The sequence below is a fragment of the Electrophorus electricus genome, chromosome 5 (assembly GCF_013358815.1).
Source record: "Electrophorus electricus isolate fEleEle1 chromosome 5, fEleEle1.pri, whole genome shotgun sequence".
NCBI classification, from domain to species: Eukaryota; Metazoa; Chordata; class Actinopteri; order Gymnotiformes; family Gymnotidae; genus Electrophorus; species Electrophorus electricus.
This window is the reverse complement of record NC_049539.1, coordinates 15,281,691-15,304,511: the sequence shown is the minus strand read 5'-3', so window position 1 is coordinate 15,304,511 and position 22,821 is coordinate 15,281,691. Positions and strand designations below refer to the sequence as shown.

Here is a 22,821-nt window from a genome sequence, read left to right as displayed (position 1 = left end):
GAGAAAAAAGCAGGCCCTGAAGTGGGTTACGATTTAAAGTGGGTTTAATAGAAACCAGTCTGTGGGTTCTGCTGTCTGCCACGTCTCAGGTGTCAGGCTCTATTAGCATTGAGTAAACTCCTTGATCAGAGGCCACAGGCTGACCTGTGCGAAGCCACAGCACCAGGGCAAAGCCGTCTGCTGTTGACGGTGCAGTGCTCAGTGTCCTTCTGGGCAGCCCAAAGCCTGGTGACCCAGCAGCGACCCAGAACCGAGAGTAGGAGCAGAGCTATTATGACCGGATGGCTGTGTGGGATCCAGAGGCTCTTTCACACTGAAATGGGTGACTGGCTAATCTCAAGTTGGCTGGAAGATTTTGAAAAACAATGCTTAATTTAATCATTTCGTGAGCGGGTAAAAGAAGAGGTCTGGTATGTTTCATGTGTGTACAGAAACACTAAGACAAAGACACCGGGCAAGCATGGGTTGAGAAATAATCTTGCAGTTCAAACAGCTTCCGCCCACATTTCTCCCCACATGACCAGACATTTATTATGCTTGTGCATACAGAATGTTATGCCAGACCAAAATCAACAGAGACCGGGGAGGGTGTGAGAGAGTGTGAGAGAGTGAGAGAATGAGAGTGCGAGAGTGTGAGAAGCCATGTACAGGAGCGCAGGCAGACAGCCGTGCATCGGGTAGATGCATTCGTATGGCTTGCTCTTTATTCCTGATTGGTTACTGTTGATGCTCGTGCTATGCGTGCGCGCACATTTAATACACATTTAAAAATCCATCTTGTCTGCTACGACGCTGATTTATAGAGACGGGTTTGGAGTTAGTCTGCAGCCTGTCCTGAATGTAGTCTCTGCTTGTTAAGGTAATGTCTTTGTTGCGGTAATTCCCTGCTTGCTAAAGTAGGCTCTTTGTTGAAGCTAGACTATCTAGTAAGTTCTGACTTGAGCATGCAGGCTCTCCTTTCCTGCTTCATGCCAGGACTTTAGCTTGCAGCTATTCTTTACACTATAACATATTTTATCCTAGCATGAGGATATGGTTTCTGTACATCTCTCTGGACAAGTCATGCCTTGTTGCATACTGACTAGAAGTTATGCTTCATCTCACACGCACAGCACCTGGACAGAGGCTGTGAGAGATATGTAACTTAGTGTGGAGCGAGAACAGCACAAGAAAATAATTAGGAACTAAATCAAGCATGTCCTCCACCCACCTACATGCTGCTCTCACAATACAGGCAGGAGTACGGGTTAACCCCTTAACCCCTAAACCACGGAATAGACAAAGGAAAAGATTTTATGATGAATCTGTGTGTGCTGGGTTTGTATGTGACCATGTACTGTATCGCGCGAGCGTTTGTGTGTGTGTGTGTGTGAGAGAGTGTGTTTGTGTGTGTATGTGTGTTTGAGTGTGTGTGTTTGTGTGTGAGTGTGAATGAGTGTGTTTGTGTGAGTGTGTGAGTGTGAGTGTGAGTGTGTGTGAGTGTGTGAGTTTGAGTGTGTGTGTGTGTGTGTGTGAGAGTGTGTGTGGGGGGGGCCCACCTGGCCCATTTAGGAAGTCTCTGATACAGAGAGATAAGAGAGGTGGGGGGATGCCCGTCCTGCTGTCTGCCTCTCCTGCGACTGTCTGCAACCAGAACACACTGTAGTCCAGGGACTCAGGAAGAGACTTTCCCGAATCTGTGTGAGGAAGAGACACAGATCAACTATTACAGAAGGGGATTGAACAGAGAGGGGCAACAGGGCAAATGATCAGACAAAGCAAAAATCTATTCATCTAGTAAAAACGAATCTAGAAGGTTCAGTAGCAACAACCACAGACCAGCCCAGAAATAAATACACCAAAATAAATCTAATAGTATACAGTCATTACGATTACATTATTATTTGCTTGACATTAGGCTTCTGCTAAGCGCTTATAAGTGACAGTATCGCCCATATTGTAAGAAGGCTGTCATGCGGTGAATCAAACAGGGACTCTGAGCCACTGAGCTGGCGTACCCAGGCAGATGTAGTCGGATGTCACTCCCTTCAGGGTGAGGTCGAAGAGAGAGAGATCCAGGCGCTGGCGACGCTGGTGGCAGCTGATCAGGGCGGACGGCTGCGCGAGCTGCAGGAAGAGGAGAGGCTGCAGCAGGCCTCCCCCAGGGCCCCGCCTCCCTGGCTGCCGCACCACGGTAATGCCTAACGCCTGCCTGGCAGAGGCCCTGCAGGGCGAGGACAGGCCCTCCAGCGCCAGGAGCCCCGCCCGCGCAGGCGTCGCCGGCGTTCTCACGCAGCTGTTGGCGTTGAGCAGGTCCTCCGCGGTCAGGGCGGAGAGGCCGGGGGTCGGCGCGGGCGGCCGGTCGGGTGCGTCCGGCGGGGCGTCCCGCGCCTCCTCCTCGGCCGTGTCCGGCGCGCTCTTCCCGGAGGGCTCGGGGGGCTCTGGGTGGGACTTGGGAGCCCGGGTCACGGCGTAGGTCATGAGGGCGAGGCGGCCGGCGGTGAGGAAGACGTCAAAGGGGATGAAGGAGAGGTTCTTCGTGATGGTTGGCTGTCGGGAGGGCCGGGCCAGCCGGTGGTGGCTGGTGCCGCTCTGCTGGTCGATCTGGACAATGCGGAGGCAGGCGCTGTCGCTGCCAAAGCCGCTGTCCTGCCCGCAGGGGGAGCGGCCTGCACCCAGAGGCTCCGTGCGGCCTGCGGTCCGCACGCTTCCGCACGTAGGGGACTGCTTGTGCATCTGTCCACATACACATACAATTACGAAACCCTGATTAAAGTGATACCTAACCAACATACCATCATGAGAAGGTAAGAATGTTCCACTAATTCAGACTGATTGCCCTTTCCCTGCTCCGGCTACACGTGGGAACGTCGGCATTGTGATCGCCTCCTTTTTTCCCTTCTTTCTGCTATATTCATCTCACCACCTCTACCCAAGTTTCATATGTTTCCTATTACACCGTTTAAGTATACATGTTCTCTCAGTTGTATCTCCCACATTGACCTCTCCTCCTCTTGAACTCTGTGTGTGTGCGTGCGCGCGCGTGTGTGTGTGTGTGTGTGTGTGTGTGTGTGGTGTTCGTTCAGAGGCGCAGATACAGTTTCAGACCTCCAGGCTCATTCTCTGCACGCTGGCACAACATTAGAGAGGAAGGCTGACTTTAAGATATTTGCTACTCTAAACAGTGTCATCAAAGGCTGAAAACACAAACCTGGCACAGCGCACGCGGCCAAAGTCACTGTGCGCACACTGCCAGAGTCTACAATGGTCGTGTATACATGTATACTGCCTTACAATGTGGTTGCGTGGAAGGGTTAAATGTGGTTTGGGGTTTGTTGTGTTTTTTGTTTTTTTGGGGTTTTTTACGAGGAAGCATCTGTATGAGGTTTCGGACACAAACACCTAACCAGCCCAGTACAAATGAGATGCTGAGAACCTTAGGAGTATACAGAACCACCAGTCGCACAAGTATATATGATTAGAGTAAATATCCCTCTCTCTTTATTTCGGTCTCGTTTTCTCCAAATCATAGTGCACACAAAGCTACTCCACCAAGCTGATGAATTAGCAGATATAAACAGTCTCCAGAATGAGAAGCAAAACCAGTGTTTGGGATTAAAGCAGTGAAGAACATGTTAATGTGGTTTATAGGCAGATTAAGGAGAACAACCATGTTAGTCAGTGCCTCAATGTGTAGAATATGCACAAGAATGGACGTGCGCGCCAGCGCGTGCAGACACACACACACACACACACACACACACACACACCTGCCCCCACCTCTGCAAGTCAGCATGTCTGTGGAGTCTTGCTTATTTCTGCAGAGGTCGGCCTGAGACCTTTCCTGGTTGAAACCCTGCATCCAATTTGACTAAACAAAATTTTATTTGTATCGTGTGGTTTCGCAAAGCTGCTTTACCGAAATCTATCAAACAGAGGCATCACATGGTACAGAGGAAAGGTCAATGAGAGGTTAGCGACTAATATTCAAAGACTGTTCCTGTTGGGACTTCTCAGGTCCTGCTCAAATTTGGTATTCATGGGACATGCTAACATTTGAAGCCCACCTGGTGCCTGGTTAGGGTCCAGAAGGATTAGGTATGTGACCCGACTAAACTTTGCAGTATCCAGGAGAGGTTATGGGAGGCGTTGCGGGTGCTACCCAAGTTCATCGCGTGGGAAGATCCGATCCAACCGTCGGGAGAGACAAGCGTGCAGAGGTACGACGGCAGGATCTCACACTGCTGTTACATCAGGCATGGGCGCAGGACGGGCGCCTGGCTGCGTCCAGCTGTAGCGTGAGCTAGCGTACAGCTAGGCAAAGACATGAAGTGTCCTGAGTACATATGGTGTAGGCGGTGGGGATAATGTGAACAGAGATTCAAGAGGGTCCCCCTACGGCAGTTGGAGTAAGAAAGGATGAGCCAGAGGTGCGACGGGCGGACGGGCGCCGCGAGATGCTGGCCTTCCTCTGCGCCACCCTCGACAAGCAGGAGCGGAGGCATGCCGGCTCCAGTACCTCGCTTTGCCGCAGCTGTGTCCCCGACTTCGTACCAAATTGTGACCAGAAAAAAAACAGGCTAACCACCAACCGTGCTGCAATTTTTTTTTTTTCCCCAAATACTTCTAAAAACTCACAGAAAGCCTGCGGCGTGATTAAAGCAAGAACGGCAATTTGTAATAGTCCACGAGTTCACTCGTCACGCAGCGAGCGTGTTCAAAGCTTTGAAAGTTCAGCAGAAGTATATTGTAATCAATTTGGAATTTATCTGAAAGTCATGCAGTGTCAGTGAAGTAGGGCTCTCAGCCAAAAGAGCAACAGTGCTAGTAGCCGTCATAGATGATGATTAATCGGGGAAACGCGGCTTCGTTTTTCGGGATTGGCCAAGAACTCCTCAGCTAAGGCTTGAATACACTGAGAATTGTGGAAGGCCAGATCAGGACTGAAGCTAGGCTCCAGCAAGGGGCTTCAAAGACGCTGGAACTGCCATGGCGGTTTCTCTGCGTCGCCAGCGGCGCAGCGGGGGTTCGCGCGTTAGCCGCTGCTGTCATCCGGCCTGCTCTGGCTCAGCCAAACTGAGGAAGGCAGCGAGGGATTCCCAGCCATCCTGGAAACGCTGCTGCGCACCAGAGCTCCGGAAGCTCCGATCGGGCACTCCCGGCAAAGTCCATCTGTACATGCCCTCTCCCTCGCCCAGGCTTGCGTGTGGTCTTGTTTTCTAGTTGAAGCGGCCATTTAAAAGCCTGTTCGTTATAGCAAGACGGCAGTGTGAGGGTGATGCAGCTTCCTCCCCAGGTTACACCGAAGTCAGATCAGGCTGTGCTGGAGGGCTCTTAAACACTCCTAGCCTGCTGCTATCGCTAAAGCCGAAATCCAGTGATAGATTTCCCACCTTGCGTTAATCATTCTGTACGGATAGTTAAATGTTTATTAGACATGTTTACTGCCACCTTATGTATGGCAATCCTTTCACTCTGGTGACCGGCAAGGTACGTGAAGCTATGACTAATATGACTTGAATTACAAAAAAATGCACTACAAACCTCATTACATTCAACCTGGCAAAATTTGGTAAAAATCATACTATTCTAGAACCGAGTGGAACATTTGCTCTAACATGATATTAAAGGGCATCGCTCCTGGTGGCTCATTTGTCTTAGAAAGGGCTGCCATAGGATTATTACAGAACCTCTGATCTGACCTGGCCAATCACAGACAGCATCTCATACAAAGACACTGAAGCCATTAAATAACAATATGCAAAATTTCAAAAAGGACTTCGGTGAATTAGAGCTAGAAACTGAGAGAATGGAGTGTTTCAAATAATGTTTGAGAGAGAGAGAGAGAGAGAGGGAGTGAGAAAAAGAAGAAAAAGGTGAGGGAGGGAAAGGATGGAGAGAGAGAGAGAGAGAGAGAGAGAGAGAGAGAGAGAGAGAGAAAGAGGGAGAGAGAGGGGGGGAGAGGGAGAGAGAAAGGGAGAGTAAGGGGGGAGAGGGAGAGAGAAAGGGAGAGTAAGGGGGGAGAGAGAGAGGGAGAGGGAGAGAGAGAGAGAGAGAGGGAGAGAGAGAGGGAGAGGGAGAGAGAGAGAGAGAGAGAGGGAGAGAGACAGAAATGTGTCTTGTGTGTCAGACAGATTTCAGCTCAGTGGTTAAAACATTTGGGATCTAACCTCATTTACGGCACACTGTTTTCCACAAACAACAAAAGAGCTTTCAGACGGCATCATCGTGGTGCATCTTGCAGACGTCGGGGACTTCAAACGCTGTGGCCCTATTAGGTCATGGAGCTGTTCTGTGGCAGCCCGCCTCTCTGCTTTGGTTACGAATCTGGCAAACAGCAACGTTGGGGAAACAGGGGTGAAGAAGAGGTGAGTGCAGGAAAAAGTCAGAGCCCAGGTGGCTCTGTGGGAGTCCGAGAAGCAGACAGGATGTTGAGAGCTGAATGTGAGAGACAAACGTCTCTCTGAGGCCAGACGGAGACAAGCTGGCGGCCATGTTGAAAGAACGGGGCAGACGCATCGCGGCGACGTTTTCGTTTCTGACCAGGCCAGAGCATCGCCATCACCCCCGCCGCGCAGGGAAGTGTCTGGTAGATGCAGGCAAGAAACCACCACAGTCGTAAACCGTGACAGACGACATTCATCTCTGCCCTTTATAGAGAAACGCAGCACGACTGAGCCAATTCCCTACATGCGGAGTTGTCAAAGCAAACCAGTCGTTCACGATAGCCGTAGCGGCATGGGTGATGTAAAAACCGAACGCTAGCGCAGCAAGCAAGCACATGTGAAATTGAGCGAACCAAAGACAGACTGCATCTCGTGGGTCCCGCTCGGGAGGTGCCGTACTGGCTCCTTTTGGAAGGGTGGAAGATGGAAGTATTCAAGGCAGGAACTGTAGCAGCAGGGGTGAAACTGGAGCTACACAAAGACCCCAGAGCTCCAGTCGACTCGCTCAGCCTCTGCTGGAAAGGTGCAACCCTGCTTACACAGGTGGAGGAAACGTCTGCTCTGGGGCAGCGGTGCCAAACCTAAGAGCCTTGTGCCTAACAGGCTTAACCTAACCGGCTGCCGAATCCAGCGTCCCGGAGTGACTGGCCTTGTGTAGCTGGGGCCATAGAGGAGGAGGGAGAACAGCTAGCGCTCACCTGAATTGAAACCAGACCCAGGGGTCACATTGAAACCTGCTGCTGGCCCTCGAACGCCATTTGTTTCTCTTTAAGGTAATTCGGAGCTTGCCGATTTTATCTGGAGTTTCACGCCAATTTTGACAAAGCAGGCAATTCAGCTGCTACTGACCTCAAATAGATTGGGTTTCTGAGGTGAATAGGGGAATGTGCCATGCTTCTGCTCTGGGAGGGGTCGTGGGGCAAACCATTTGGCACTGTGAACAGGGGATGGTGAATTATTTTGACTGTCTGTCAATTAGCAGTTGTTTCTTCTATGAGGGGTCACTGAGCTGGCAGAGAGAAAGGAAGGTTGTGTTTCATAACAGAGAGAGCACGATGAACATTGACTAAGAATGTATGGAAATATTTGAGATAAGCAGGAGCAGTTCTTGCACTTAGCAGATGTTAAGTGGCTCAAGGACTCGTAAAGGTGCCTCATTTATTATTGTTCAGAACAGCAACGGGGTAAAAGAAAACACGGGCGACCTTCTCAGCAAGAGGGGTCGCCGTGGGTCGGTGAAAGCGATAGGGCTCTGTGCGAGGGTCAACCTGTCGGACCGATTAAGGACAGAGCCCTGAAGCACAGCCTGCAGAGAATTTACTCCACTCCATCAGCAGGGGAGGGAGGGTGGTACCGCCCCACCCTGGACTACTATCCAGCTGGAGGGAGGACCCGGTCCGGGCTCCCCCTTACTTACCGACTTCAGTCGGTTCCCACTCAAACCGGCGAGTCATCAAGTGTTCTTCAGCCTTCTAGAACATGGTGCGGGAGCTCTCCGAGATCAGACGCCTGCACTCTCCCGTTGGGCTCGGGAAGGTTCATCGCAGCTGAACAGCCGAAAAGCCCAACAGCCTCTGTTTTTTTTCTTCTTTTACTATAATCTACATTGGAACGGTACTCAGGGTTAAGACCTTAATCTCCGGATTCTCCGGGCGGATCTGTCCACAAGTAGATGCCCCTGACAGAGAGGCAGTCCGCAATATTGAGACGTTGTTAGTACAGGCAGAGAGAGAGAGAGAGAGAGAGAGAGAGAGAGAGAGAGAATGTGGGCAAGGGGGAACTTCCTCAGTACCCACAAGCCATTTCCTATTGCACTGTGGTAAATCCTAAGCTAGCAAGTCTGACTGCTTATCCAGGGTTTCCCGTTGGTGCCCACATGGTCGTGGGTGCGCTGATACTGCTGTTCTTTTCCTCCCTCGCCCTGCGCCTCTCAGGCCTCCCCTTGCTGAGAAGTTTGGAGAAGGATGTCATTGTGGCAGCAGCTGGCTGGCGGGTTTGGCAGTGCCAGTGCGTTTCCGCTCCGCGGCTCGCGGCTCCAGGGCCTCAGACGAACTCGGCCACGCTGCTGAGTGGAGCTGCCGCCACATAGGAGTTCGGCTAAAAGCGTCCCTCCGCTGAGATCAGAGATCGCACTCGAGCCCCTGACCAGGGCTGGCTGCTGTTGCTGCCAACACCCCTGTCAGCTGAGTAACCCCCTCCCCCCTCCCCTGGCAGGAAATCAAACGGCTGCCGCTTCAAATGGGAGAAAGTTCCAGTGGGAATGTGGGGACCATGTGTGGGGTGCAGAGAGCGCACTGGAACCCTGCTGATGTCAGGGAGCTCAGAGGTGGCTATTCATAGCTTGTGCTATGGCTGCAGTCAGACGGCCTCGGACCGTGTGTGAAGTGGCGGCTACCTCTTACTGCCTCACACTGTGTGTGTCGTGGGGAGAACCTCCCTCTGCCTCACACTGCGTGTGTCGTGGGGAGTATCCTTTCACTGCTTCACACTGCATGTGTCGTGGGCAATACATCTTACTGCCTCAGAATGCGTGTTGTGCCTCAGACTGCGTGTGTCGTGGGGAATACCTCTCACTGTGCTAAAACCATGCACCGTGTCCTTAGAACTACTTTCCCAGAGTGCTGTGCAGTGTGTGTGGGCAGTGGTGTGCGCCTGGCTCACGGCTCAGCGAGCAGGAATGCAGCCATCCCAGTGGAGGCAGAGGAGCAGAGAGGAACCTGGCACACATGCATGGTCCGCACTTCAAAACAAATTCATTAGCTGCCATTATAAAAGTCAGCTGCAAGGGGCGTTTGAAATCGGAGCCCAGAGCCACATACACACACGCATGCACACACACACACAGCGTTTGCCTTAGAGAGGGAGCAGTGTCAAAGAGAAAGTGACTAAGCTTACGAGACACCTGATATAATCCGAGCAATAAAAATGTTTTTCTCAGGTAAGTGCATAGTGCTCATAGCAGAGTCTGAAGATAGCTACTGAGTTGATCAGCTCTGACTGGAATCATTTAGCAAATGATCATGAAACCCCCCACACACACACACACCCACACACACACACACACACACACACACACACACACACATATATTCTGTAAGGTCCAGTGTTAAATATGATTCTCTCTGACAGGCAGGATTTGTGACACGCACAAACATACAGTTTTTCTTGCGCTTTTAACTCCAAGAAGCCAACACTTCCAGTGACCACAAGAGGGCACTGCAGAATGACTAATGCAAAGACAAGCGGCTGAGCAGTGATGAGCAATCTTCTACTAAATTAAAGAAATGAGTGGTGATGAGACAACTCTCCAACTGTTCTCTTTCCTTGGACTAAATACTGTATGTTCATATGGTTTGATTAAAATCAGCAGGGGTTGGTGGGTGGCACACCGCAGAACGGAAGCTATCCTGCCAAACCCCCCCCCCCGGCCTCTTCCAAGTGTGCTTTGATCGTTGTGTGGCTGTATATTCCTGCTGCGTTGTTCACCTCTGTGGCTTTGTCTGAAGTGTCGGCAGGTCCCACGTTGGCTTGCAGCAGCTGCTGGAGAAGCTGCACCTGCGACACACTCAGAAACATGTCCAAGCCTGAGGTCACGTTCACCTCCAAGCTGTGACCGCACACCACTATCTCCTACAGAGAGAGAGAGAGAGAGAGAGAGAGAGAGAGAGAGAGAGAGAGAGAGAGAGAGAGAGAGAGAGAGAGAGAGAGAGAGAGAGATAGAGAGAGAGAGAGAGAGAGAGAGAGAGAGATGGTGACATGTGAGGGCCAAAACAGGAAACTGTCTCCTCTCCGCTCGCAAGGCCAGGCCTCACACCCAGCAGCTACACACCACCAGGGCCATGCTGTTCCTCCCACACACGCATCCTTCTCTCTCCGACTGGGTCACCTCTCGCCCCTCTCTGGGGCTCCTGGGACAGGCCTTTAGAGAGTGCGCTCTGGGCACTGGCTTCGTGTTCGGGTTCTGAGCACTTGCCATTACCTTTGACACCAACATCTACCCATTCAACAGAACACACACTTCTCTCTTTCACACTGTGATTTGTGACTTCCTAAAGACGGAGTGTGTCCAGAAAAGTAACAAACTCGAGAGAAGAAAAAGACGAAAAAAAAAATCAGTCTTTGAGCGTGAGCTTGGAGAGGGAGAAACAGATGAGCTGTTAGACATTGTCAGAGGGACGTTTAAGAGAACGGATGAGGCGATCGTGCCCTCTTGCCAAGAACATCAGCTGTGAAAGCATGCAGCCTCAGATTCTCCGGGTCAGAACCACACAAATTAGCTATTGTGGGTAAGAATGTATTTCTGTGTGTTGATGATGTCAAAAGCCATGACTAACGGCTTGCTACTTATGTCCAAACAGTTTATTATTGTAAAGTCCAGTACACCTAAGTGAGAGCCAAATGCATGCGCACATAGGAACAGACGCGAGAACACACGCAGACACGTATAGGTGCTGACACACACACACACAGACAACTGCGCTCTCTCTCTCTCTCACACACACACACACACACACACACACACACACACACACACACACACACACACACAGTACCTCTGCCGGGCTGTTGTCGGGGGATACAGGTTTGCTGTAGATGATGGCAGGGGCAACTGTGATGCGGATGGAGAAATCGGTCAGGATGGGCGTGAGGATGGCTCTCCTCTCCTGATGCCTCCGAATACTGCGAAAAGCCGCACATATGCACTTTAAATTCACAAGCAACTCTTATTTTGACAGCTTAGGTCACCGTAACATCTTCTGCACCTTCACTCGGACATGCAGGTTTGAGAGCAAGTTTTCACTATCCTCCGAGGAAGTGAACCTAATCTAATGGTATACGAGTTTGTGGGAACTTTATGACGCATTCGGCTGAAAGCGCTTTGCACTTTACTGACGGGAACGGCCGGAACAATTCTCGCGTCAGCGAGATCACAAAGGCACACACGGCATCTATTTCCCCTCTGCCCGCCACAAACAAGCTGCGCATCGTGGCCCATCTGAGAGAGCGACAGAGTGAGAGAATGAAAGGGGGAGAGAGAGAGAGAGAGAGAGAGAGAGAGCGCAAGCTATCGGTGCAAGGCCAACGTTCTCCCCTCCCCTGTTCTGCTCCTGCACACTCCAGAAAGCTGCAGACACTTAGCACCTCTGAGTCAGCCATTATTTGACAAGCCTGTACCAGGACCCTCCCTGAGTGTATACACAGAGCCCACAGCAAGCCCCGGCAGAATAAACTCTCCCGCCTCAGCTAACGCTCATCCCACCTATCAACCCCTATCTCTGGGAACATTTGTTAGCAGTAAAACAAATATACAATTGTGTTTTAGAAGGTGGTGTTAATTGCCACATCTGCTGCTATTAACAAATCAAACGGCATAGCTTCCAATATTTATAAAAGGAAGAGCATTAGTTAGTGCTGGACTTGTAATTGGCTCAGGCAATGCTATTCACCTCCCTCCGGTACTGAACAGCATAGGGAGACGCAGCGAGACGTAGGGAGACGAGCTGTATTATAACCTTAGCCAGGAAAAGTAATATGAATGCTGAGGATGTGTTTGTTGCTCAATTATGAGCTGTTGGGGGAGCTATACACAAGTCAGCTAAATTATATCACTTTTAGCCTTACACACACGCTCCCAAATCCACAAAAGGTCAAACACCCACCCACTTTCCAGAATCAGCTTTGCACCTCTGTCTCTCCCTGCTCCACATTTACCATCTTTCTACAACAGCAGTAAAGTCTCCCCAACACTGTGCTCGCTCTCTCTAGCTCAATCTCGGACTGTGTCCTGAAGGAACTGTGGCTGTGTATATGATGGCTGCTTCTCCCTGGGGGGACTTCTTCCTACTTCCCTCCACTTCTCTTTTTTTTTGCTATTCCTTATGGCAGACCCCCTCATTCCACTGTAGTCACTGTAGTCTCCCTATGGTAGACCCCCTCGTTCCACTGTAGTCACTGTAGTCTCCCTATGGCAGACCCCCTCGTTCCACTGTAGTCACTGTAGTCTCCCTATGGCAGACCCCCTCATTCTACTGTAGTACTGTAGTCTCCCTAAGGCAGACACCCTCATTCTACTGTAGTACTGTAGTCTCCCTATGGCAGACCCCCTCGTTCTACTGTAGTCATTGTAGTCCCCGTGAGGCAGACACACTCATTCTACTGTAGTCTCCCTGAGGCAGACACCCTCGTTCCACTCTGGTACTGTAGTGTCCGTGAGGCAGACACACTCGTACTACTGTAGTCACTGTAGTCTCCCGATAGCAGACACCCACGTTCCACTGTAGTCACTGTAGTACTGCAGTCTCCCCATGGCAGACACCCATGTTCTACTGTAGTCTCCCTATAGCAGACACCCACGTTCCACTGTAGTCACTGTAGTACTGTAGTCTCCCCATGGCAGACACCCTTGTTCTACTGTAGTCTCCCCATGGCAGACACCCACGTTCCACTGTAGTCACTGTAGTACTGTAGTCTCCCCATGGCAGACACCCATGTTCTACTGTAGTCTTCCCATGGCAGACACCCTCGTTCTACTGCTCCCTCATTTGCCTGCTCAGTGTCTCCATCACAGAGGAGTTGTGGGTTATTTTTAGTTGACAGAGGTTGAATATGAATTTGGTTCCTGGCGGTGGACTGTGTGATTTTTGGGCTTCATGAGTTTCCCAACATGAGTGAAATACGGCGGAGGGCCAAATGGCCCGTTACAGTCCATGTTTGCTTTAGCTCCCGGCCTCGTAAAAAATGACAGAGCTCATAATTATGATTCTGTACAGTGAGGCCACAGAGAGGCATTAACTCCAATAACGCATGTTTGTAAGTGTACTTACATTCAATACCCCACACAACCCCTTATATGAGCAATTAACAAAGAATGTAAAGCAAACTGACAATTCAGAGCCAAATTCAGGTCAGAGCTGCTTTCAGAAGCTCTTGTGGTTTCCATTACGTGATGTGCTGCTATAACCCTCTGAACCTAAGGACAGGCAGTTTGGTCTGCTGAAAGTCTGTACTTTCCACTAGCCAGGTCAATCGACAACACAAACAGAGCCTGACCTGGATGCAGGCAGAGGGGGTAGAGTAGCCTCGGAGGCCGTGTTTACACCAGCACTCGCGTCTCTTTTTCATAAATCTGATCTGCATGTGAACTGTTCCTTAAAAGCTAAACATATGGCATCTGATCCTTTCAGTTCCCAACCGGATCACATTTTATACGCAATTCAGCGAATGATCACATGCCAGTAGCTTGTTTAAATACACAAATCTGATCAGTTTAAGAAAAGGGTCTTGAAAAACAACTAGACATGAAGTAAATGAAGGCTTCTAATTTGAACTATAGTGCATTATAATGTATTCCATTCCACTGAGCTGTGTTACAACATGCAGAGAGCTCATACCCACTAGTCATGTGCTGTAATGACGCAGCGAGGTCATACCCGCTGGTCATGTGCTGTAATGACGCAGCGAGGTCATACCCGCTGGTCATGTGCTGTAATGACACACCGAGGTCATACCCACTAGTCATGTGCTGTAATGACGCAGCGAGGTCATACCCGCTGGTCATGTGCTGTAATGACACACCGAGGTCATACCCGCTGGTCATGTGCTGTAATGACGCAGCGAGGTCATACCCGCTGGTCATGTGCTGTAATGACGCAGCGAGGTCATACCCGCTGGTCATGTGCTGTAATGACGCAGCGAGGTCATACCCGCTGGTCATGTGCTGTAATGACGCAGCGAGGTCATACCCGCTGGTCATGTGCTGTAATGACGCAGCGAGGTCATACCCGCTGGTCATGTGCTGTAATGACGCAGCGAGGTCATACCCGCTGGTCATGTGCTGTAATGACACAGGCAGGTCATACCCGCTGGTCATGTGCTGTAATGACACAGGCAGGTCATACCCGCTGGTCATGTGCTGTAATGACGCAGCGAGGTCATACCCGCTGGTCATGTGCTGTAATGACGCAGCGAGGTCATACCCGCTGGTCATGTGCTGTAATGACGCAGCGAGGTCATACCCGCTGGTCATGTGCTGTAATGACGCACCGAGGTCATACCCGCTGGTCATGTGCTGTAATGACGCAGCGAGGTCATACCCGCTGGTCATGTGCTGTAATGACGCAGCGAGGTCATACCCGCTGGTCATGTGCTGTAATGACGCAGCGAGGTCATACCCGCTGGTCATGTGCTGTAATGACGCAGCGAGGTCATACCCGCTGGTCATGTGCTGTAATGACGCAGCGAGGTCATACCCGCTGGTCATGTGCTGTAATGACGCAGCGAGGTCATACCCGCTGGTCATGTGCTGTAATGACGCAGCGAGGTCATACCCGCTGGTCATGTGCTGTAATGACACAGGCAGGTCATACCCGCTGGTCATGTGCTGTAATGACACAGGCAGGTCATACCCGCTGGTCATGTGCTGTAATGACGCAGCGAGGTCATACCCGCTGGTCATGTGCTGTAATGACGCAGCGAGGTCATACCCGCTGGTCATGTGCTGTAATGACGCAGCGAGGTCATACCCGCTGGTCATGTGCTGTAATGACGCACCGAGGTCATACCCGCTGGTCATGTGCTGTAATGACGCAGCGAGGTCATACCCGCTGGTCATGTGCTGTAATGACGCAGCGAGGTCATACCCGCTGGTCATGTGCTGTAATGACGCAGCGAGGTCATACCCGCTGGTCATGTGCTGTAATGACGCAGCGAGGTCATACCCGCTGGTCATGTGTTGTAATGACGCACCGAGGTCATACCCGCTGGTCATGTGCTGTAATGACGCAGCGAGGTCATACCCGCTGGTCATGTGCTGTAATGACGCAGCGAGGTCATACCCGCTGGTCATGTGCTGTAATGACGCAGCGAGGTCATACCCGCTGGTCATGTGCTGTAATGACGCAGCGAGGTCATACCCGCTGGTCATGTGCTGTAATGACGCAGCGAGGTCATACCCGCTGGTCATGTGCTGTAATGACGCAGCGAGGTCATACCCGCTGGTCATGTGCTGTAATGACGCAGCGAGGTCATACCCGCTGGTCATGTGCTGTAATGACGCAGCGAGGTCATACCCGCTGGTCATGTGCTGTAATGACGCAGCGAGGTCATACCCGCTGGTCATGTGCTGTAATGACGCAGCGAGGTCATACCCGCTGGTCATGTGCTGTAATGACGCAGCGAGGTCATACCTGCTGGTCATGTGTTGTAATGACACACCGAGGTCATACCCGCTGGTCATGTGCTGTAATGACGCAGCGAGGTCATACCCGCTGGTCATGTGCTGTAATGACGCAGCGAGGTCATACCCGCTGGTCATGTGCTGTAATGACGCAGCGAGGTCATACTCGCTGGTCATGTGCTGTAATGACACAGCGAGGTCATACCTGCTGGTCATGTGTTGTAATGACACAGCGAGATCATACCCACTGGTTATTATATAATAGCTAGCTACTTCACTGTAATGTTCAAACAAAGCTAGCTAGATAAAGCTAGAGCTACCAAGCTGATTTCTGGAATTTCAAGCCATATTCACAAAATATGTAACTAGTTGCACAGTCATAAATTGAGTTAAACATGTTGAGGTAGATAGCTTCAGATGAAACAGCCTAACTAGAATTTCCTGTCGAGTTACAACACCGCTAGTGGGTATCTGGGCTAGATTTTGGTAACATTAGTTACTTAGCTAGCTTGGATCCTAATGCCATTTGTTAGTATATATGCAAACAAAATTTTAGAGGACCAAAAAATGTTATTTGACATAGGCCTATAATAAATCTAGCCACACAGATTTTCCTCCTCTTGCATAGATGGACATAATCAGTGTTACATGGTATTCCTAAGAGTAGCCAGCTAACCTAGCTAGAATGCTGACAGAATAAATTCTAATACATCAACATTGTGTCGCAAAACTTTTGGCGTTGGCAATAGATCAAACTTTCTAACAAAATGTCAGGTTTCCAAGGTCGAAATATTAATAAGTCATGGTAATATATTGTTTTAATTATATCAAAACGAAGCTTGTCATCTACAGTTGGCAGTTTTAAGATTTACAATCGGTGATTGGGCGACTGAGATCAACCGTTTTAGACATAGTAAATGTCATTTCCGAAATTTGAATGAGCCGACAGCAGAGACATTTTACATTTAAAAATTTCAAATTTAAGACCATTATTGGTTAATGCCTAAGACTTTTTAATGCTATAAATTTGTAAAAATACAACTTCAGACAAATTAAGATATTTTACGGACCTGCAGGCACCCTGACCTGGTCATATGCTGTAACGATACAGCGATGGTAGGAGTAATAGAAGCCACAGCACTGCAAACAGGTAGCAGTGGATAATGCTGCTACAAAGCAAGATCGTTCAGTACAGTGGTGACTGTTAGCAGCTAGAAGTGCAGCCTGTCAACAAGAACAACCACAGAATTGGCCTATTTATCAACGCTGCTTTACTGCTTCAGCATGGATCGATCTTGCTGGCTTTCGATCACCTTAGCTCTTAGCACCTTAGCTCTGCCAGTTAATTAAATAAACCATGCTATTAGCAAAACATAAAACCCCCAAAAAAGACCCCCCCTGTGTTTTTGAAATTGAATCATCAGACTCAAATTGGTCTTACAATTGAAATCGAAAATCACGCCTTCAAGATTTCAGGGGGCACGGGTCCCGCGGGTTTGAACGGACATGAGGTCGCCGAGAGAGAGTCGGTTGTAATAAGTGATTTACTGTTGATGTGTTTTACCTGCTGGCCATGTTCCACTCTAGTGCAGGATTCTGGGAGCTCCTCCCGCCGTCAGCAGGCGTGGCCCCAGATGCTCCGTCCCCCTCAGGGCGTAGCTGCTCCCACTGTGCGGTACCCATGTTTATGCTCTGCAGGTCAATCTGGTACTGGCGATCCTCCACATCCGACCCCGGGTCGCGAAGCACACCCAGGTTCAACGCCCGCCTGGGAGGGGAGGAAAGTGTGGCGAGTGTGGTCACAACGCAGCACACATCAGACAGAGATCAGACACGCAGGAGGAGAGAGCCTATCACCACTGCAGGACTCGTCAGGACGGCACAGGACAAGCTCTGGGCTCTCCACCCAGTCCGAGAGGACGATTATGGTACAGTCTACGCCATGTCCCGATCTCTCGCTCACGCACACGTTAAGCGTCCATGAGCTCAGTAGGGCTGCCTGTGACCTCGGCAGGGCTTTCATTTTGCTCGTTTATTTCTGTTTGTGTGTTTGCTGGAGACAGCCAACAGCATGAGCGGCAGCTGAAAGTACCATCAGATGTGGAAGGACATGCAACTGCATTCATCTCACCAAAATCAACAGCAATTCTGATACGGTTTCCTTATTGCGCAATGTGAAGAATGTCACTACAGAACAGAAATGTTATGACAACTCGAAATATGAAGAGTTATGAAGCTATGCAGTTATGAATATGAAGCTACCTGATCCCTCTGTACCACATGTGATGATAGATACACACACACACACACGCACACACATGCACGCATGCACGCACACACAAACACACACACACACACACACACACACACACACACACACACACACACACACACACAGCTGGCTGGCTCTTCCACATATCCCTGTATCTTGGTGTGGGGCATCTGCTGGGATTTGTGGGGGATTGTTTCAATGGCCCTCACTGGGGGCTCTCTATGGTAACAGAATCTTTGCTTCCTAAAGGGGGATTTTGGTGATTAAACTAACCACAGTCAGCTCAAGGCCCAAACACCAGGCTGAGCAAGTTAGGAGTGCTTACAAAGAACTGCGATCACATACACAGTCACAAAAGAGGATAGGGCAGCCACCAACAGAAGAAATAAACACAAGCATATTAAGTTTGGTTCAGCTACCAGGTTAAACTCGAGAAAAATATCAAGTAGAACTTTCCCCTCTAGGTATCGCCCTTAAAACCCAGACACACTCCAAGGAGACACTCACACACGTAGCCCAAGGGGAGACAAACGTACACAGAAAAGCAAACGCGCACATCTGCGCACAGATCTCTACTTTCATTTCTGCCGTAATACAAAAGTGAACACAAACGTGACTGTTGGTTCCGGTGTGCGCATATTACAGTAGCAGACGGCCAGAGCGCTGTCGTCCGTGTGCGTGTAAAGGCTGGTGAAGACCCAGTGCTCAGCAGAAGCCAGAGGATCAGCTGCTCTCTCTCACAACTGTGTGAGAGCGCCAGACAGGGCTAAGGAACCGTCGTCCTCTCAGCTCGTGAGTGCGGAGGGGCTGTGACCGGCGGGCGTGCCGCGTGCTGGCAGGCATTTTAGAGTGACTGAAACCAGCCCCACCCGATAACCCTGTTCCCTCAGCTCTCTCCTGGCCTCTGCAAGAGGAGAGCGTCGGATGGGTAAGTGGGTGGGGATCGTTAGAGGCCTTCGCTCAGCCGGGTGGTTTGAAGGTTAAATGTGGTTCAAGGTATTAAAACAAAGCCGCGGCAAAGTGCGCGGTGAGGCGGGGCCAGGCGGGTGTGAGTGTGGAGCTACGCGCGCTGGGTGGGAAAAGGGGGAGCCCCCGTGGGTTTGGGGGTCTCGCTGTGGCTCTGGCAAAGGTTCTGGAGTGTCTGGCTGAGACTGTGGTCCCTGGCTGGGAGAGCACGCTTCTGTGGCCTGGCCCCGCATCCCCCGTTCCTGACGTCCCCCGCAAGATCCATCTGGAGCTTCTGTTTCTCCTCACGACTGCAGTACATGACCCACCTCAACCCCAACCTGTTCCTCACCCCCTCTTTATAGTCAGTACCCTTCTTCTCTCATCTGTGTGTGTGTGTGTGTGTGTGTGTGTGTGTGTGTAGGTGGGCCTCTCTCTCCTGGAGGGCGTAAGGGATATTGACCAGGAGCGTTCACTTTAAACATTTCTGCGGCTCTTTTCCCTGCACATATGCCGAGGCTACTGTGTGCTGTCAGGCGCTGTGCAGGGGCGCCCTGCTGAGTTACAGTCTAATCTCAGTTTCAAGGTGAGAGCAGATTTATTTTTCTCTAAATGGCATCTACCATATTTCACCTCGGCAGATTTAGCCCCTTTGTGCTGTGAGGAGGGCCAAGCAAACACATCGTCGTCGTCATCGTCATCATCATCATCATCATCATCATCATCCTGTGTATACATGGACTCGCAAAATCACACTTACATGCGCTCATAAGCACATGCACACCCACACCCACACACCGAGTGCTCGCACACACTCACAAAAACACACAGATGTGATGGGTTAACAAGAGTAAATGCTCCAGCGAGACTGAAATGGTGCAGAATGCCTGAGTATCACATATCTAAAATCATTACAGCCTGGGTTTCACAGCCAGAGCAAACTCATCCTCCCCTCCCCTCTCAACCAAAGCCAACTCGCATGGCTACAGATTCATGAGGTTTGCAATTACTTAGTGCGTTAAGAACTCTAACTGATGGTGGTCTGCACAAAACTGCCCTATGCTCAGAGACCTCTGGGTAACAACGTTGCCAAGATTTATTGCGCGAGTCAAGTCCAATTGCACTTAATTTGCATCTGAAATGAAGGTAATTAGGGCTGGGAGTTGGAGTTGGAGGCTGGGCAGAAGCCAAGGCCTAGGGTGCTATTTGGAAGTAGCACCTCAGACCCAGCTGGGAGAAAATTAAAGGCCCGTGATAACGAAACGCCACAGGATGACATCACCGGGCTCATAACAAACGTCCCCGTTTGGGATCCAGAGTTACAGCAAGAAAGAAAGAGACCCGCGCGCGCGCCTGCACATATACTGATGCACTTCACCAGCTCCAAGCGCTCCCCAACGCGGACCCACAAACGCAAGCGTCCGCCCAGACACCCACAGACACCTGACATCAATTAGGCTGATATGAGCTTAATATCATTCATACACAGATAATCATCTCTAGTTGGCCACGCTACACATGGAGACTCCTCCTGTCTCGGGGGAGCACTAATTTGGTGGTCGCTGACAGCGAGACTTGGCCTGCTCCCACGCTGCAGCTGCAGCAACGACAAAAGAGAGAGAGAGCGCGGTGCAGCGTTTGGACGGCGCAACTACTGGCATTACGGGGGGCGAGGTGGGCCGAGAGGAAGGGGGGAAAGACCTGTGTTTACATGGCAATGGCATACACTCCCAATCCCTTTTGTTTGCACTCTGATTTCAACATCTTAATTGCTGAAGTCATTTATCTTCCATGCAGTTTACATGTCAGAATAAGGAGGTTATAAACACAGATTACAGACCAACGGACCATGTGGCCAACAGAGAGGGGAAACGGCGAGCGAGCGCGCGAGCGCGCGAGAGAGAAGGGCTGTTTGTGCATGTGTATGTGAAGTGCGCGTGAGAAAGAGAAACAGTGAACAAAACGTGTGTGTGAGTGTGGGACAATGAAAGTCTCTCGTTTACAGGCCAATTAGGTCCACGCTAGGCCAGACCGTGGTCACGTCACCGCGGCCGATCCATCTTTTCTTTGTGTGATGTGATCAGACCTGTCTGAAACTGCAGTGACAGCCCAATAAAGAACCAGCCAGAGGCGGCCAGGGCGCGCAGCCTGATGCGTGGCCTCCCTCCACTGCTCGGCTGCAGCTCACAGCAGGTAAAAGCCCGCTGTTACGCTCCCTGCGATGAACATCGCAGCCCACCGAGTTCAACGCACGCGCAGCGCCCCGCAAAGGCTTGCGGCGTTTAGTACCCGAAGCGCTTATCGCTCGCGTGTGCGATGTGGCGATATGCGACGGTGGGACTTCGGAAAGAGAGAATCTGTTTGCGATGCCGCATGTGCGCACGCCGGGACACCATCCAGAACGAGCAGGAATCGGCAGGCTAACCCAGTTTGACCCAGCGAGCTGCTCGGGCTCGATCTCCTCCGAGACGCGATCACTCCTGAGAAACGCTGGCTGTTTCCTAGCTGAGCACTTAACTGGCAGCCGTTGAGAACCGGCCGACGGGGGGAGGGGGGGGTTTGCAGAGCGCACAGAGAGCGTGTCCCCTGCTTTCTGCTGTGGGCTGAGCTTCGCTGCCTTTCGGGTGGAGCTGCGGGCGGAGCTGCGGGTGGAGCTGCGGGTGGAGCTGCGGGTGGAGCTGCGAGCGGCCCGAGGACGGGTAAGCCACAAGGATGGGGAAGTGCTGCGGACTCCCCATTTCGACGCGGTCGAGCGTTCGCGCAGTCCCAGATCCGGCCAAATCGTATAAGGATCGCTCGCCCACAGGAGTGGGTCTGTGCGGTGCAGAGGAGTCTAAAATGAAAGGATAAGGAGGGGTTTGTGGAGGTGGCGTGCGGTCTGGAGCACCAGATCAGCTGTTTCACTGACAGCTTTTGATCAGAGGCCACCGGCTCCGCTGAGCTGGTGCAAACAGAACAGCACATTTTATTCCTTCTGACGCAGTGGTGACGCGCACCGGGAAACGCGATACTTCTACAGCTGGGCGTCACATGTGCATCAAACGCAGTCGGCTGCTTATCCAAGCATGATCTGTCCGTCAGAGCAGATCCAGAGAGGAGCCTGATCTCAGACCTGCTGAACGTAAACGCCATCGCCTTTAGCACTTTTATCAGTATGACTAATCGCACCCGCCCGCCCACCCACCCTGACGCTCGCCCACCTGTACACCTTGACACGCCGCCGCCCGCACACCCTGAGGCACGCACAGAGACTGATGTGCGAGAAAAGAGAGACTGCGTGTATAAGCGCATGAGCCAGAAACGGAGACTGTGCGGTTAGTCATTTGACAGAACGAGATTGAGACCATTTGAAAGTGAGTGAGCGCGGGTGTGTGTTACTTGCGCCAAGCAGGAGTGTGTTTTACTGCTTCGTAAAATCCGATTTGGATTTATAGTTCCAGGACTGTAAGGAGCTACTGTTCCCCCTCCTGCTGATGATTAAGAGCGACAACATCCACTCCAGACTCCTTCTGTGTGTGTGTGTGCATGCATGTGTGTGTGTGTGTGTGTGTGTGTGTGTGTGTGTGTGTGTGTGTGGGGTGGTCACTGAGAGAGTTAAATTCTTTGTGTGAATGTTTTTTCCTGACACATGTATAAAGAGTAGTAACCAAACGTGGGCTAGAAGTGGGTAGGCCGCACACGCGTGCGGCGGTGTTTCCGAAACACCGCCGCACCACACACACCAGATTCTCCCTTCCATCCAGTCCTGAAGACACTCGACCAACACTCCAACCCCTACCCAGCCGTTCACACACTCGCCCCACGGTGCGCACACCACCCAGGCCTAAACCCCCTCCCACCAAGCACATCTGCGGTGCTGACACTTCGCACAGCTGCTGCTGGAGGCGCAGAGGATGTGCTCACCGAGTCTTCGTTCGACTGCTGGCGGGGTCTGCCTGCCGCCACACATTGCCAACCACTTTCTCAGATAACGCCCAAATAGGTTCATGTCAGCGCACAGAACA

General features: G+C 51.1%; 1 protein-coding gene across 2 annotated transcripts in view; it reads right to left on the bottom strand.

Moving 5' to 3' along the window:
- Nucleotides 1–22,821, bottom strand: part of LOC113576062 (vacuolar protein sorting-associated protein 13B) — a 219,085-nt gene that overhangs the window by 57,565 nt on the left and 138,699 nt on the right. For both annotated transcript variants that reach the window (XM_035525874.1, XM_035525873.1), the window contains exons 31-35: nucleotides 17,165–17,368; nucleotides 10,979–11,105; nucleotides 9,912–10,055; nucleotides 1,998–2,715; nucleotides 1,539–1,676 (exon numbers count right to left, since the gene is read on the bottom strand). In XM_035525874.1, coding sequence (XP_035381767.1) covers nucleotides 1,539–1,676; nucleotides 1,998–2,715; nucleotides 9,912–10,055; nucleotides 10,979–11,105; nucleotides 17,165–17,368 — 1,331 coding nt within the window. The remainder of the gene's footprint in view (nucleotides 1–1,538; nucleotides 1,677–1,997; nucleotides 2,716–9,911; nucleotides 10,056–10,978; nucleotides 11,106–17,164; nucleotides 17,369–22,821) is intronic.